We start from the raw sequence: 15,000 nt of genomic DNA, 5'->3' as shown, positions 1-15,000 counted from the left end.
AGGCTGACGCTCCTGGGCTGGTCTGAACCGATTTCCCCCCAACTGAGTGAGTCTGAAATGAGCGGGTGACCGTGACCGCAGCAGAAATGTGTGTGTTGTTGTTATTGTTGTTGCCCCTTGTATCTCATGGTGTATTTGGGCACATGCGTATGTCCCGCTGTGACTGAAAACCCTTTTTTTTTCTTTTTAAAGCAGATGTGTTGAAGTCATATGCTGATGCTCTTCATACCTGACACACACTACCCACGTTATACTTCTATACCCTCTCTCTCCCCCTCCCACTCTCTTTCCTTTCCTATCTATCACCCCTCTCTTCCTCCCTTTCCCATCTCTCGCTTTCACTTCCAATCAAATTTGCTTCATTGGCTTCAAGTTTAACTTTAAGTCACCTTCTATTGCAAAAGTAAACAGAAATAAAGGTGACTCAAGTATTGTTTACAAGTGAACAAAAAAACTCTAATGATAAGAGTCTAAATAACAATAAAACAATGTAAAATTAAAAAAACAACGTGATCAATTGAGTACAATAAAAAATACAATAAAACTGAATTTACTATTGAAGAAACTATACAAATGTACAACAACAATAGCTCCAAAATGATCTATCATACGCTATCTCAGTGAAAACATTCTCTCTCATTCTCTGTCTCTCTGTCGCTCTCCCCTCCTCCCAGACCATCTCAGAGCTGGAGGAGCAGGTGGGTTGCCTGCGGCAGGAGGTGCAGACGGCCCACGGCCAGCGGAAGCAGCAGCTGGCGGAGGTGGCGTCGCTGCGCGAGGAGGAGCGCCGCCGCGACGCCCAGGACCACGAGGCCTCGCTGGCCGGCCTCCGCGCCGAGGCCGAACGTCTCCGCGGTGACGCCCAGAAATCCCAGCGCCAGGAGGTGGAGGCCGTCAGGGAGAAGGTGAGTCCAGTGGTCAAACACGTGGAGAGCGGCCAGCTAAAGTACCCCGTACGCTAGGCCCGGCAGTGGCAGCCCAGCCCAGCAGGCGGGAGCCGCAACCGCTTGGCTTTATTAAACATGGATTGAGTTCAGAAATGAAGAAAGCCGTTGGCAAGTTAGATGCCTTTTGTTTTAGAGTGTTGAAAAAAGGCTGTAATCTTAACGGATCTGCTTTGAGGTCAGCGTCGAGTGGGTCAAAGTTGAAATCTGTTCCATCTTTGAACGTCAAGGTGGAGAACCTGCTACGCCCAGGGTGGTATCTGGGCTAGGTCAAGCTTCATTGCTCACGCGGTTTTGTTCTGAACTTTAGGGATCGGAACAAAACATGCAGTTCTTTATTTTTCACCCCCCTTATAAAATATTTTTTATATTCAACATAGAACTGCTAAGAACAGGTAGGTAATTCAATTCGTTTTTAGTTAAAAATCATAATCATTTGGATAGTAGTGGGAAGGGATTAGGACGTGGTTCTTGCGTCCCTGAATTTTGCATCTGCCTCAACACGTAGGAAAATCTACACCAACTTCTTGTAAATATCCATAACCCAGTGGTGGTATGCACCTCATGCAACACTTGGTTTATAGTTGGCTCATGACTATAAATCATTATGCAGTCTGTTTGTATGTACAGGAACTTTGCGAGACTTTCAAACCTTAATATTTTTAATAAAAAATGCACCATCAAATAAGTAAAGTTAGCAATCTCCCGCTGCATATCACTCGACCTCAAGTGCCCCAAGATTGAGAAACACTGGCTTTAAAGTATCTTTACACATCTAAACTCATTAAGCTGTTTGTGTGTGTGTGTGTGTGTGTGTGTGTGTGTGTGTGTGTGTGTGTGTGTGTGTGTGTGTGTGTGTGTGTGTGTGTGTGTGTGTGTGTGTGTGAGCGTACTTGGGAAAGTGTGTTTGTGAGACTGTATGCACATGGGAGTGTGTTTGTGTGAGTGTGTGTGTGTGTGTGTGTGTGTGTGTGTCTGTGTGGTCACGGTGGGGAGAGGGTTATTGTAAGGGATGGAGGTTCTCCTTGGGTGGACTGTGAGGAGAAAGTTTGTGGTTTGGCTCTGTAGTCAAAGTCCTAAATCTGTGAATCCATCCTTCCAGTTGGCTCACACAAAAACACCAGTAAGCTACAAAATGTGTCAAAACCCACACTGACATTCCATTAGCCCAAACGTGGAACATTCCACAATTTTCTCATTTGGTTGATCCGGATTAAATGAAAGGCCTACAGGTACACATTATCAACACAATCAGAGTGAAAAGAAGATTGCAGGCACCTGGTTGAAATAACAGGTCATATTTATGAATGTTAAGAAATGAGAGAGGATTTATTGAGAGCATGTGACTGAGGTCAGGCGCTAGATATAATGAGACCTAGAGGAAAACTGTAGACCTCGCTAAAGAGCCTGTGGGAAAAAGTTATTCAAAATTTTAAGGTCAACTGAATAAAATTGTTTCAGATTGTTGTGTTGGTGTCAGAGGACAGCTCAGCGGCATTGTCATCCATCTGTGCTTTTTAAAAAGATTCTTCTCCACTCTTAGGATTTGATCTTTATATAATGTTATTTTAGTCTTTTTAGTTGCTGCAGCAGCAGAAATGCAGTATCACTTCACATATTGTTTATTTAAGTGCTTAAGAAGGAGGTGTATTCTATTAAACATATGTTGATTGGGCCTTAGTGAGTTTCAGCTGTGATGGTCCTCCAATCGTTGGATATTATGCCATAAACAAATCATCTGGCCGTTTATCAATGGCATGAGATGCTACGTTGATCTGGGCTATCTCTACAAGCTTCACCTTAACCTTGACCTTTGTCAAAGCTTAGTTCAGGACTGAAGCTACAGGGCAAAGACAAAGGCATCCTCTAAATGTTTTGTCACCAATGGTGTACCATGGTGTCTGTTCCATTGCTTAATCCTTCCATTGCTTAACCTCTTTGTTCGCACTATGCTAAAGTGCACCGGGCATTTTATCATATTTACTCCCCCCGCTCAACCGGACCAGGTCTTGGGGAAATCACCCATAATCCCTTGCTGGTCCAGCAGGAAGCGGACCGAAGGTGGTGTGGATCAGAACCTAATCCCCAGCAGGGCCCATCAAAGAAAGCCCGTTTCATTAGAACCCACCCCGAGCCAGCTGCACGGCATTAGCCTCGGAATGCAGGGACCTCCGAAGCGACCGGGCTGCCATTTTGGCTCCATATGCTGCACAGAACCAGAGGTAGTCGCAAGAGAGACAGAGAGAAGAAGGGCCGTGTGAAATCAGTTTTATTAGTTTGGCTGACAGGGAAGGCTGTCAGTGTGGTATTTGAAAATCAGACTTGAATCTCTCCGCCAGTTTTTTTGTTGCACAGAGCGATGTGTCGAACCCTGATGACAAATCAAAATTGTAAAAGGGATTGAAAGCAGTGAGGTGGGGGAGGGGTTGTCACTATTGAACTTTGTTATCGCAATGAGCAGCATGCTCCTTTTACCGCGTCTCAAAGAGAAGAATGATTTCTCAGTTCAGTTTCTCGTTCAGTCTCCTTTTTTTTATAAAATAAGAAATACATTTTACCGCGTTTCTCTTTTCACACATGCACACACCCTCACAAACACTTTCTCTCTCTCTCACACACACACACACACACACACACACACTTTTCTAATCTCTCTCAAAGTTGGATTCGGACGAGCAGAGAGTGGGGTTGCGGGGTGTGTGGCTATTTCATTTGGGCCCCGGCTATTTCATGTGGGATTGAAGTCGGCCAGGCCTTCAGATCCATATTGACTCATTCTGCCTGTTTTGTAAGCCTAAAAAAATCTTTCTCGTACTTCTGATGCAGAAAGAGAGAAACGCTGTCCTCTGCAGTCTGCCCCCGACCGACCAGCGTTATTTTTTTTCTTCTTTATTTTTTTCCTCCTAGATCCTGTGAGAGAAAAAAGAAAACAGGCCAGAGAAATCCATTAAATCCATGAATGGGCTCTCATCAAAGATGCATGCGTTTAAAGGAGAGGGAGTGGGGGGGAGTGAGGAACGGAGTTGGGAGAATGACTGAGTGACTATTGCGATGAAATAATGAGAAACAGAATATCATAAGACGATAAGATCAGGCCGTTAAGATTGTTCCATGCTGTCTGAAGTTTGGTGGAATAAAAAAAGGCGTACTGCGTGAGAGCACACGCGAAGAGAGAGTGAGGAAGAGAGATACATATGAGAGAGATGGAGAGAGGGGGGGGAGAGAGAGGGAGATAGGACCGAGAGGGAGGGAGAAGGAAGGAAGAGCAGGCACTGTGGGGGAGTGTGCTTCTATACTAGTTTGCATGTCACATGTCTGTAAATGTGTGGATATAACGTGTGTGTGTGTGTGTGTGTGTGTGTGTGTGTGTGTGTGTGTGTGTGTGTGTGTGTGTGTGTGTGTGTGTGTGTGTGTGTGTGTGTGTGTGTGTGTGTGTGTGTGTACGTGGGGATAAACTGTTGGCATGGGTGTATCTATACTCTGTGTGTGTCCACATGCATGGGACTGTGGTCATGGGTGACACAGTCCTTCATCCTGCCAATCTGCCCTCTCCACTAAGGGGCCATGTGAGACCTGACCCCCAAACCACACACACACACATACACACACACACACACACACACACACACACACACACACACACACACACACTTGCCTTCGTATGTCATTATTTCTCCCTGCGTCCCTCCTCTATCGCTCCCTCCACCGGGACTTCAAGAACGTCAGAAGTATCTAGGAAGAACTGAGTCCATACCATGATACACCAATAAAGACACCAGGGCTGTGCTTCAAAGCAGGCAGTCCGAGAACACAAATATACAGTGAATATATAATGTATATACATTTACAGATATACATTTTGTGCATAGAGAAAGGCAGGGCGAGATAGACAGAGAAAAAGAGATTTATGGATTGATTTCTGGTTTTGACTCCCAGCTGAAGTGTTGCGGTCGGCTTCCATGTGAAAGCAGCCTAACCCTCTACCTGCTCCTAAAATACTCACTAACGTGTCTGTATTCACTATAAGTCGCTCTGGATATAAACATCCATTAAATTACCCATTAGTAAATGGTTAATTTTTATTTTTTTTGAGCACACACACACAAAAAACCCTCTGTGCGCATGCAAAGATATACATATGAACACACACTGGCCCTCACTAGTTAAACACGGTTTCAACTTTACGATACCCAATTTACAAGCCAAATCTCTCATGAGTGAAAACTTGAAAGCCTTCTTATCTCCCCTGATATCCTTCATGTTGCTACAGTAAAAAAAAAAAAAAAAAAAAAAAGGTCAAAAATTCAACTGCTACAAAACAGCCGGTTAACAATTAAACAGGGCCCTCGCACTGCCGCGGCGACCATACCTTTGTTTCCCTTTGTTTGATCGATAAAACTCAAGCCTCCCCGAAACTCTCCTTTGTTTGATCGATAAAACTCAAGCCTCCCGAAACTCTCCCTTCAAAGTAAAAGTGCACTCACGGAAAGTAATCGGTTCTTCAAATAGATACTCTCGAAGTCGCTCAAAGTTTTCCCGTGCGTCTCAAACAAAAGCTCTTTCCAGCCTAGCGATCCCCGCTGCTAACCCCCCCCCAACGCCCCGGTTTGTCAACACTAGAGATCAGACTTAGCGTCCTAAAAACAATAAATCAAGTGGATCAGGTCTGATAACACAACCTCAATACAGTCTGGGAATCCCGGGTTCATATTTGCTCTTGTGTCTGCGGGGCACGCGGGGGCCCCTTTGAACCGCGGGGCGGACTGGACGGCAGCCGCGCGAGCGTGCGCTGTTGCGTGTTCTCTGTTGGACCCCCGCGCATTGTGCGAGCCTGCGCGTACGTGTGTCTGTGGGACCGGGTTTGTTTTGGTGCGCTGCCTGCCTGCATGGCTCGGGCTGTGTGTGCTTTCTAGGAAGGACCATTTGGTATCACTCTCACACGCTTGATTGTTTAAGAGCTTGTGTCAACGCAGACATGTAAACAGCACTGTGTGTGTGTGTGTGTGTGTGTGTGTGTGTGTGTGTGTGTGTGTGTGTGTGTGTGTGTGTGTGTGTGTGTGTGTGTGTGTGTGTGTGTACGCATGCGTACGTGTGTGTGTACACCATTGTAGGAATTGCGGAGTGTGTGTGTGTGTGTGTGTGTGTGTGTGTGTATGTGTGTGTGTGTGTGCATGCAAATAGGCGTGTGCGTCTGAGTGTGTGTGCTTGCTTGCTAGCTCTTGCCTCAGATCAAAGGGAAGGGGCATTTCATCAGGCACTAACTAGCTGTGACAACATCTCCTGAAGGCAGTCCTCAGCCAATGAGGGAGCCGCTCTGTTGCCTTGCAGGAGCCAATCAGTGCTCCCCGTGCCAGCCTCAGTGACCCTCCAGGCATGCCCAGTGAGTCCACTCGCAACATTAAAGTCACAGCGCAACACACACGCACACACATGCCCCAAACCTGGTTTGGCACCGCAATAGGAAGCCAATTGGTTTGTTTCCCAAAACTGTTTATTGTAGGGGTAAAGGAGTGTTGTTTGCACATGAGAGAAGAACACCAAGTTATATTCAATATTTTCCAAAGACAATCAATTCCATTCAAATTTCACCAAGTTCAACAGGCATTCATACTGCTTTGTCTTTCCTTATTTAGTCTTGTTTTTCCAAATACACAGACCTCAAGAGTGGCCTTCAGACGAATATAGCCAGGGGGATGGGTTAAAACAAGCCTATAATCACCTCAGACACCACACGCAGAGATGTCGGCAGATGAATCAAAACATTTTCGGGAGAATATCTGACTTATCACAGGCGTAGATGTAAAGTTCATTTGCAGTGACAGCGGCATTGGGTTAAGTTCACAGGTGAACAAGTCCTCCCCCGCATGTGTGCGTGTGCAAAACTGGATGTGTCGAATTTGTTGACACGAGGGTGTGTGTGTGTGTGTGTGTGTGTGTGTAAACCGTATTTGCTCATTGCACCACCTACGGCCCCCGGTGCTACAGCGAGCATGACAGCGAAATAGAGAGCGGGAGAGGTAGGTAGGTAGAGAGAGAGAGAGAGAGAGAGAGAGAGCGCTTGAGAGAGTCAGAGTCTGAGTCACACAGCAGATGAGAGAGTTGGAGGGACGTCTCGTCTTCGAAAGAAAACTTCACACAGCTCCTGAGCACTTCGTTTAAAAGTCTCAGGGAAGAGAGGACAGGGAACACGAGCCTTCTAATTCACGTTTAAACACACTTTAAAACACAGTGACAGCAGGAGCAACAGGCTGGTGCTTCAAATTACAGTTGGGGCCAACGTGTGTGTGTTTGTGTCAACGTGTGTGTGTGTGTGTGTATGAGAGTGTGTGTGTGTGTGGTGGGGGGGGGGGGGATAATAAGTGGTTCTCCAGGGTTCAAGATCATTATTTTGTTATTCAAATGTTACAGTCCCCGGTGTCCCACCATCACACTTTAGGGATGGATGCTGCAGAGTCTCTGATGTGTTAGTGGGGGGGATTATTATTCCACCACATACAGTCTGAAACCTGGATTGATTGGGTTCTGTATTCGTCAGTATTATGATGTCACTCTTTGCCTTCCTAATCTCAGGGACCAGGGACCCTGATTGAAATCAAGCCACTGCAAGCCACCCAAGCCCATATCCTAATTCCAAAGGGTCACTTCAGGGCTGCGTTGTTGTGATCATAGAGAAGATGTTGCTACCACTGGAGAAGCGAGAGGACACGATGTTGGCTGTATCTTGCATGCAAGCAGGTCGTCCATTGTTTTGTGACTGTGTGGTCAAAAGTGTTGATAATAGAGACCATCTTCTGTGCCTCTCCTGTCCAACTCGTTGTAGCAGCTTTTTTTTTCACAGCCTTACAGCTGAATAGCGGAGGGGAGGAAGCTCTCATTATCGCCCCCTACAGGTTCAAAATACTGCTTCCTAACGCTCGCCACCACACACACGCACACGCACACGCACACACCATACACACACATATTGATAGAGCAGGCTGCTCTTTGTACTTTCCCTCTCTGTGGTAAAGCTGAAAGACCTGCTCTTCCCCTCCACACACACACACACACACACACACACACACACACACACACACACAAACATGCACACCTCTCAAGGTCATCAAATGAAACGACTTGCAGGTGGTCCGGCTCTTCATAAGACATCAATAGCGGCGCAGCTGATGAACTGCGTCCACGGGCAACGCAGATGCTCTCATGCTCCCCCCCCCCCCCCTCCCCTCCGCCTGCCTTCTGATCCTTTACAAACGCACCTTTTCACTGGTTTTTAAGTACAACACCCCCCCAATCCATGATTATGTTAAAGAGTTCTACGATTCTCTGCTCATTACTTATTCATGAATCAACTAAACAGTTGTTTCTTTGGTGGTTTTGTGGTGTAGTTTTGTTTATAGACCAGGGTCTTTCTGGCGACGTTACAGGAAGAGGATGGACTCACTCCGCCCGTCGGTAATGTTTGTAATTGGTTTTCTGGTGGCGGGCACAAGCCTGCTGCTGTTGAGTCCGTCTTATCGCTGGTGCAGCTCTCACTTGCCTTTGGTTTGCAATAAGAGTGTAAATGTGTGTGTTTACTCATCTGTATATTTGATGCATGCGAATGTGTGTGTGTGTGTGTCTGTGATGCACGCGTAATGTGCAATGATGCATTGATTCCTGCTTTGCCCGCTGTGTGTGTGTAGCATGTGTTCTGTTTGCTTGCAGTAAGCACTAGAGAGGAAGAGATTCCCGACTGACACACACACACACACACACACACAAGCAAGCATGTTTAAGACGGGAGTCATTACAGACAACTGTACAGATAATGCCTCAAAGCTCGGTGGCCCTGGCAAATTTACAGTAAATTGCTTCAAGGAAACTAGCTTTTGTAAGGCGTGCTAGCAAATGTTTTGAACCCTAACTCCTCCTAAATGACGGCCCCACCCTCATTTATTCCATCCTATTTTACAACTGTCCCCCCCCCCCCCCCCCAAAACCCCCCCAGCCCAATTCAGATGTGTAAAACAGAGGACATTTTTATTTTGGAATGGGAAGAATATTGATATTCATATGGTATGTGTGCAAGACGCAATGCCGCCCCCTTTTTGAAATGCCCTCTCCCCCCCCCCCATTTGTTACTTCTCCATCCTGTCTTTAATATCTTTACATTACGGGTGGAGTCACAGGGTTGTTGTAGAACGTTTTTTGTAGGTTTTTTTCTTTTTGCACAGGAGAAAAAAAAGTGGAAGAGGCGAAGAAAAATGTTTGATTGGAAACATATCAGCGAACAATGTCATATGGAAGCAATGTCTTCTCAGAATGTTTTGAGGGGAGGCGGTTGGGTGTTTTTTTTCACCCTTGAATGAGCAAACTCATAAGGCTTTGTATAAGGTCTCTCTAGCTCATGTAAACATAACCACAGCTGTATAAATGTACAATTTACCAACAAATCAAACAAGTCAAAGAGCTGTAGAAATATTAGATGTGAGATGATGGGGATCGAATTTTGTGTAAATATTATTTGCATGAGATTTAAAAATCCACAAATCTAAAATACGTCTGTGAAGTGAAAGAAAAACATATTATACACTTGGAAGTAAAGATTTTTGAACAGCAAACCATATTCCGTGAATAAATATCCACACATTTCCATTGTTGTGTCCTACAACTCTGTGACCTGTGTTGTGTGTCTCAAGGATCTGCTTTCTGCACATTTGTCGCGCTTCCTTCTGTGGATAGGATTAACTAAAGCTGCGCACATCTAACAATGCTACGCGTGTGGATTCTTCAAAATAGACGCAAGCCATTCTTGCACAGAACTCACTCCACACACAAGATCTTGTTGACTCCGGCTACTACAAGTGGCTACTACAGTCACAGGGTATCTTCCCGGGAGCTGGAGCGATTCCCGAAGATCATTAGTCTCCGTGCGTCGCTGGTCTGCAGACCGAACTGTGGAGTTCACGCCCGGGACAGGACGAATCATGTGTCGACAACGTGGATTCCGCTTACTACACGTTTCCTCACAGCTACAATTGTGACTCCGGTTGGGGCAAAGAGTTCAGCCCTGCACCTAGTGCAAAATTTTGTGGAGCCGAGTAAAGACGCTCTATGTTATGTGGGGTTGGCCTTTTCATTTAATTTGTGTGTGTGTGTGTGTGTGTGTGTGTGTGTCTGGCTTGGATCCAACTTTAGATTGGTAATAATTAATTCCAATAAGTGACATGTCTTGCTTCAAATCCACTTTCATTCTCTTTAAACACCACAATCTCAATCACACAAACACACAACACACACACAATCTCTCACAAACACACGCACACACACACACACACACACAACGGTAAGCGTGTGCACATACATACACATACGCACTGACACTTCAAAGCAGTCACACTCTATACCGCTAGGAATTAGGATGCGATTGAAGAGCTTGATAGAGCCCTCAAAAGTGCTTCAGCACCAAAATGCCTTTGGCCTGAGCACAGGTAGTCTGTTTGAAAGCCCTTGCACACCCACACAAGCAATGCGCACACAACTGCACGCAACGTACACATGCACACATATGGCTGCTTTAAATGGAGTTGTGACGGCTGTTTTCCTTACTTCTGTGGGGCTACTCACGTATTCCGTTTTCTCCTGCCTCATGTTTCTTTGCTAATTTTATCCGCTGTTTGTTCGGCTGATTTTTGGTTTTAATGCATTTGATGGCGTGGTTTCTCATATCCTGTTGTTTTAAGCTCCTATTTATGTGTCTGTATGTCAGTTCTTGTGTGCCTGTGTGTGTGTGCTGTTTGTGTGTGGTGTGTGTGTGTGTGTGTATCCGTGTGTTTGTGCATGTGTAGTAGTGAACTCATTCCATAAGAATCTCTCAGCCTGTATGTTTGTTTGGAGGTCAATATGGCCGCCTACCCCGGCCCCCACCCCCCTGCACCTCCCCACCCACCTCACTCACTTCTATGTAAAACTTCAACCCATTTTTAACGTTTTACACACATGGTCACACTCATACACACACCTCATGAACGGGCCAGCGAGGGGCTCACACTGGGACTTATGGTATCTTACTTCACCGCCACATTGAGGCCTGGCTTGTTCGTGGCCGCTGGTTTATGTGTATTTGTTTTTATTGCTTTGTGATATATAGATATTGAAAGACATCTGCTGGGCAGAAACACATAGTCAGTGGGGTGTTTCATAAAATATAGCGCGTTTAGACTTTTTCCTACAATCTCATGCGTGTATGAAAAGTATGATCAACAACAGATGATAACATTATCATTGGGGACGGCTCTGTAATTGTTATTTTTAATCTGCCTGTCTTTTCTTTTTGTTATTCTCATGTTTTTGTTCTTTGTCGCCAACATGTAAAGCACCTTGGGTCCTGATGAAAGGTCCTGATTAAAAATGTAATTTATTATTATTGTTTGTCTAATTGGTTGCAAGTGTTTTTTTTTTTTGTAGTAGCAGTTCATTTCAGAGAAAGAGATTGGTCCCAGATTGACTTAGATCTTCCTTGGCCCAATGGAGTTATGATTAGTAATAAACCACAAAGCAGCAGATGAATAACATGATGCGGTTGTTTCTGCTTGTCAGTGCCATGTCCATGCGACAGCTGAGTAGGCTGCACTGGCACACACAGCATGGAGTCATGTGAGGAAGTACCCCACCTGACTCTCTTTCTCTGTCTCTCTGCCTTGTTCTCTGAATTCAGGATCCAGAGGGCCTTTTTGGCATATGACATGATATTAAATATTAATAATTATGATATATATATATATATATATATATATATATATATATATATATATATATGTAAGGAATAATGTATAGAACTTCAACTATCATTATCGGGAAATAACACCCAACAGGGCGAACCGGACACTGACGCGAAGCGGAGGTCTCTTGCTTCGCCTGAAGGGGCTTATTTTAGATAATGAACCGGCAACGTTCTATACATTATGCTGCTTATTACACGGTTACTTGCCAAAACGAAAAAATAAGTTACACGGACTAACACGGTGTGTGAAGTTCGTAGTGTTGATCAGCAGAGAAATAGTCTGCCAAAGACGTTGACGTTGCTGAGCAACCGAATCCGCTGCGGTTGATAAGTTACCGGACTACTTGCTGGAGTGATACGAAAGACGTGAAAAATCCACTTTCCTTGACATCCTGGTCATTATATGCTTAGCAACGGTCCATTATTGAAAAATAATTCACCACCGGAAGTCGGGAAGGCCCATGCAAGTGAACGGAGCATTCCACCGCATTGAGAAGAGCCGGTAATAAGTATATATACTGCCTCTCCTCTCTCTCTCTCTCTCTCTCTCTCTCTCTCCTCTCTCTCTCTCCGTCTCTCTCTCTCTCTCTCTCTCTCTCTCATTGCCTTGGCATCCCCAGGGGACAAATGGTGTGTGTGCGGTGGTGACAGGTGTGTCCGGACACCAGTGTTTGTCAGGAAGTGGGACGCAGAGTCCAAACAGACCTCAGGTGTTTGACTGGCTTTGATGGGGGGTGTGTGTGTTCTGCGCTCGTTTCCAAACCGTGTTTGTTAGTGAGTTGTCTGTCAGTGGCTGCCAGGCGCAGTACAATAGACCCAATGCGTGTGCGCGGGCATGTGAGTCTTTCAAGGGTAAGCAAGCTTTTCTTTTAAAACATGTTTTCCTAAATTGACATCAATCTTGGTCACGTGTTCTCTCTCTTACCTTATTTCTTTTTGCGCTGCTCTCTATTGTTTGTTAAGGAAGTCATTGATCTGCGTAGCTGCAAGTAATGGTTGGTGCTGGGCCTTAAAGTATCACTGTTGTTTACAGTTTACCGGATTTCACTAATAACCCATAATCCCCCACACTTATAACACTCATAACCACATCTAGTCTTGTATTATCCTGATGAACTTTTCACTTTGCACCTCGGTCATCACCATGGAGATAATAATCTTCCAAGGTGTGTGGTGGGGGATGGTCACATAACAACATGGCCGCCAGCGGTGGATCAGCACTGTGTAGTGAAACCTAATGCCTTACTTAACAGCTCATTATGCCCTGGCCAGGCGTGGCTCCTTCATTTAACCCACACACACACACACACACACACACACACACACACAATCGCAGCAGAACACGCACACACAAGCACGGAATATGGTGGCCAAAACAAAAAAGATACTGAGAGGAATAATGGGGTTTAATGACTCTGTGAACGCAATTATATCGGGTAAAGAAAGTGGGCAACAAATGCAGCAAAAAACTAAATGTTTCTCACGGTTGTGGAAAGAGACAAGAGAAAATGATAACCTCCTTGGGGCCTGGAGATGTAAGGGATTACAGTGTGTGTGTTGTGGGGGGGGGGGGTTTATTGAAAGTTTATTGAAAGGTTATACAAATGTCATGCCTTTGTCTCTGAGAGCAGAGTAATTATTGTCAGAAGGATTGTTTTGTGGAAGACAGAGAGAGTGGCAGCGATTGTTAAGAAGGCAGACTGTGAGAGCGTTCTGGGGCATCACTACTGCTTGTGCTCTCTTTGCTACACCCCCCCCCCCCCCCACCCCCCACCCCCCCCGCCCCCGTGCGTCTGTCACTGCAGGCAACTACACTGTATCACTTACAACAGGGCCGGTGTGACATGCGATCCGGTAGCCGTAATTCACCTCTAATCTTCGAACCCGCGGTGCATGTTTGTTCACGTCAAAACATGGCGGTCGACCCGATGACCTCTTGTGATCCGGCGGGGGATCGACATATCAGTCTGTGTTTGGTGTATTTTGGTGTATTTTATTTCAAAGCGAGGGAGTGAGCGCTGACCAGCCAGCCGCGGGACGTTTGTTTGTGAAGCGGCGACCGCCCCGGCGAGACACTCGCCCGGTGACACCCGCTCATCCAGCTGGCCGGCGTCCCACAGGGCGGCGGCGGCAGCGTTGGCATACATAAATGAAAGACAAGCGCCGCTCGATAAACCCCAAACAACCACAAAAACAACAACAACAGTCTCCATTCACTTGGCTGCCCCGCCGCTGCCACATTGGGCTTGCTCTCCCTCCCGATAAATAAAACCCACATGAAGAAGAACAACAAGAGTGGGGGGGAAAAAAACTTAATTGCAGCGACATTTTAAATTCCCCCCCCCCCCCCTTCTCCCTCCTCTCCCTCCCCTCCCTGCTCTTCCTGTTTAAGCGATGAATCGCTGGCAGGGGATCAGAGCGTCCGATGCCCGAGGTGCCCAGGGCTGTCGCTGCCTCCTGGCACTCAGGGGCCCGCAGCCTGGCAGCCAGCCAGGGGCCACAGACCCCGCCACCGAGACAGGCTGCCAAAGTACCCAGGGGTCAAAGTCTGTCTTCTGTGTGTGTGTGTGTGTGTGTGTGTGTGTGTGTGTGTGTGTTTGTATTAGCATAGCAAATGGGAGGGCTATGGGTTGTGGGACAGGGGTCTTTGTGCCCTTCCTGCCATGGATTCAATTTCACAACCCTCTTTGACAGCCTCAATCACTCTGTATCCCTCAATCTCTCTCTCTCTCTCTCTCTCTCTCTCTCTCTCTCTCGTCTCTCTCTCTCCTCTCTCTCTCTCTCTCTCTCTCTCTCTCAGTCTAGCCTGTTTCTCAGTCTGTCTGTCTGTCCCTGGTATCTCTGGTTCTCACACCCAGCGCTCTGCTTTCTTGTTGCAGGCCAGCAGCCGGCTGAAGCAGATGGAGAAGGACCACGCTCAGAAGCTTGCCAAGTCTGCCCAGGTAAACAGCTCTCCCTCTCTCAATCTCTCTCTTGCTTTCGCTCTCACTTCCACAATCACTTTCACTCTCTCTCACTCTTCCTATTCTCTCCCTTTATCCACCCCTCCCCTCCCTCTCCCTTCCTCCCCCCCTCTGTCCCTCTCTCTCCCTCTATCCCTTCCCGTATTTCTTCTTCTCAACTTTTTCGACTCCACTGGATTGTTTGAAGGCACAGGTATTGAACACTGGAGCTGCCCGCACATGCATACTAGCAAGAGAAGAATACACACAATTGCGCTCACACACAAAAAAAACACACACAGAACAAGGCCCAGAAGAAGAAGATGCTTGGACCGCGTTCAATCTACCACGGTTC

General features: G+C 46.3%; 1 protein-coding gene and 1 long non-coding RNA gene across 2 annotated transcripts in view; one reads left to right on the top strand and one right to left on the bottom strand.

The window, feature by feature from the left end:
- The window catches only part of cep112 (centrosomal protein 112), a 106,202-nt gene that overhangs the window by 60,116 nt on the left and 31,086 nt on the right, over window positions 1-15,000 (top strand). Inside the window, exons 21-22 of the mRNA XM_084488344.1 lie at window positions 675-905; window positions 14,583-14,645. Of these exons, the coding sequence (XP_084344470.1) occupies window positions 675-905; window positions 14,583-14,645 (294 nt within the window). The remainder of the gene's footprint in view (window positions 1-674; window positions 906-14,582; window positions 14,646-15,000) is intronic.
- On the bottom strand, window positions 3,255-5,519 carry LOC311379792. Its single transcript, XR_014646839.1, has 3 exons — window positions 5,429-5,519; window positions 4,600-4,686; window positions 3,255-3,854 (listed from the first exon to the last, which is right to left on the bottom strand). It is a non-coding gene; the product is annotated as an uncharacterized lncRNA (long non-coding RNA).

Source organism: Micromesistius poutassou (assembly GCF_964030765.1).
Source record: "Micromesistius poutassou genome assembly, chromosome: 1".
Taxonomy (NCBI): domain Eukaryota; kingdom Metazoa; phylum Chordata; class Actinopteri; order Gadiformes; family Gadidae; genus Micromesistius; species Micromesistius poutassou.
Note: the sequence above shows the minus strand (reverse complement) of the source record. Positions and strands in the feature narration are given on the sequence as shown.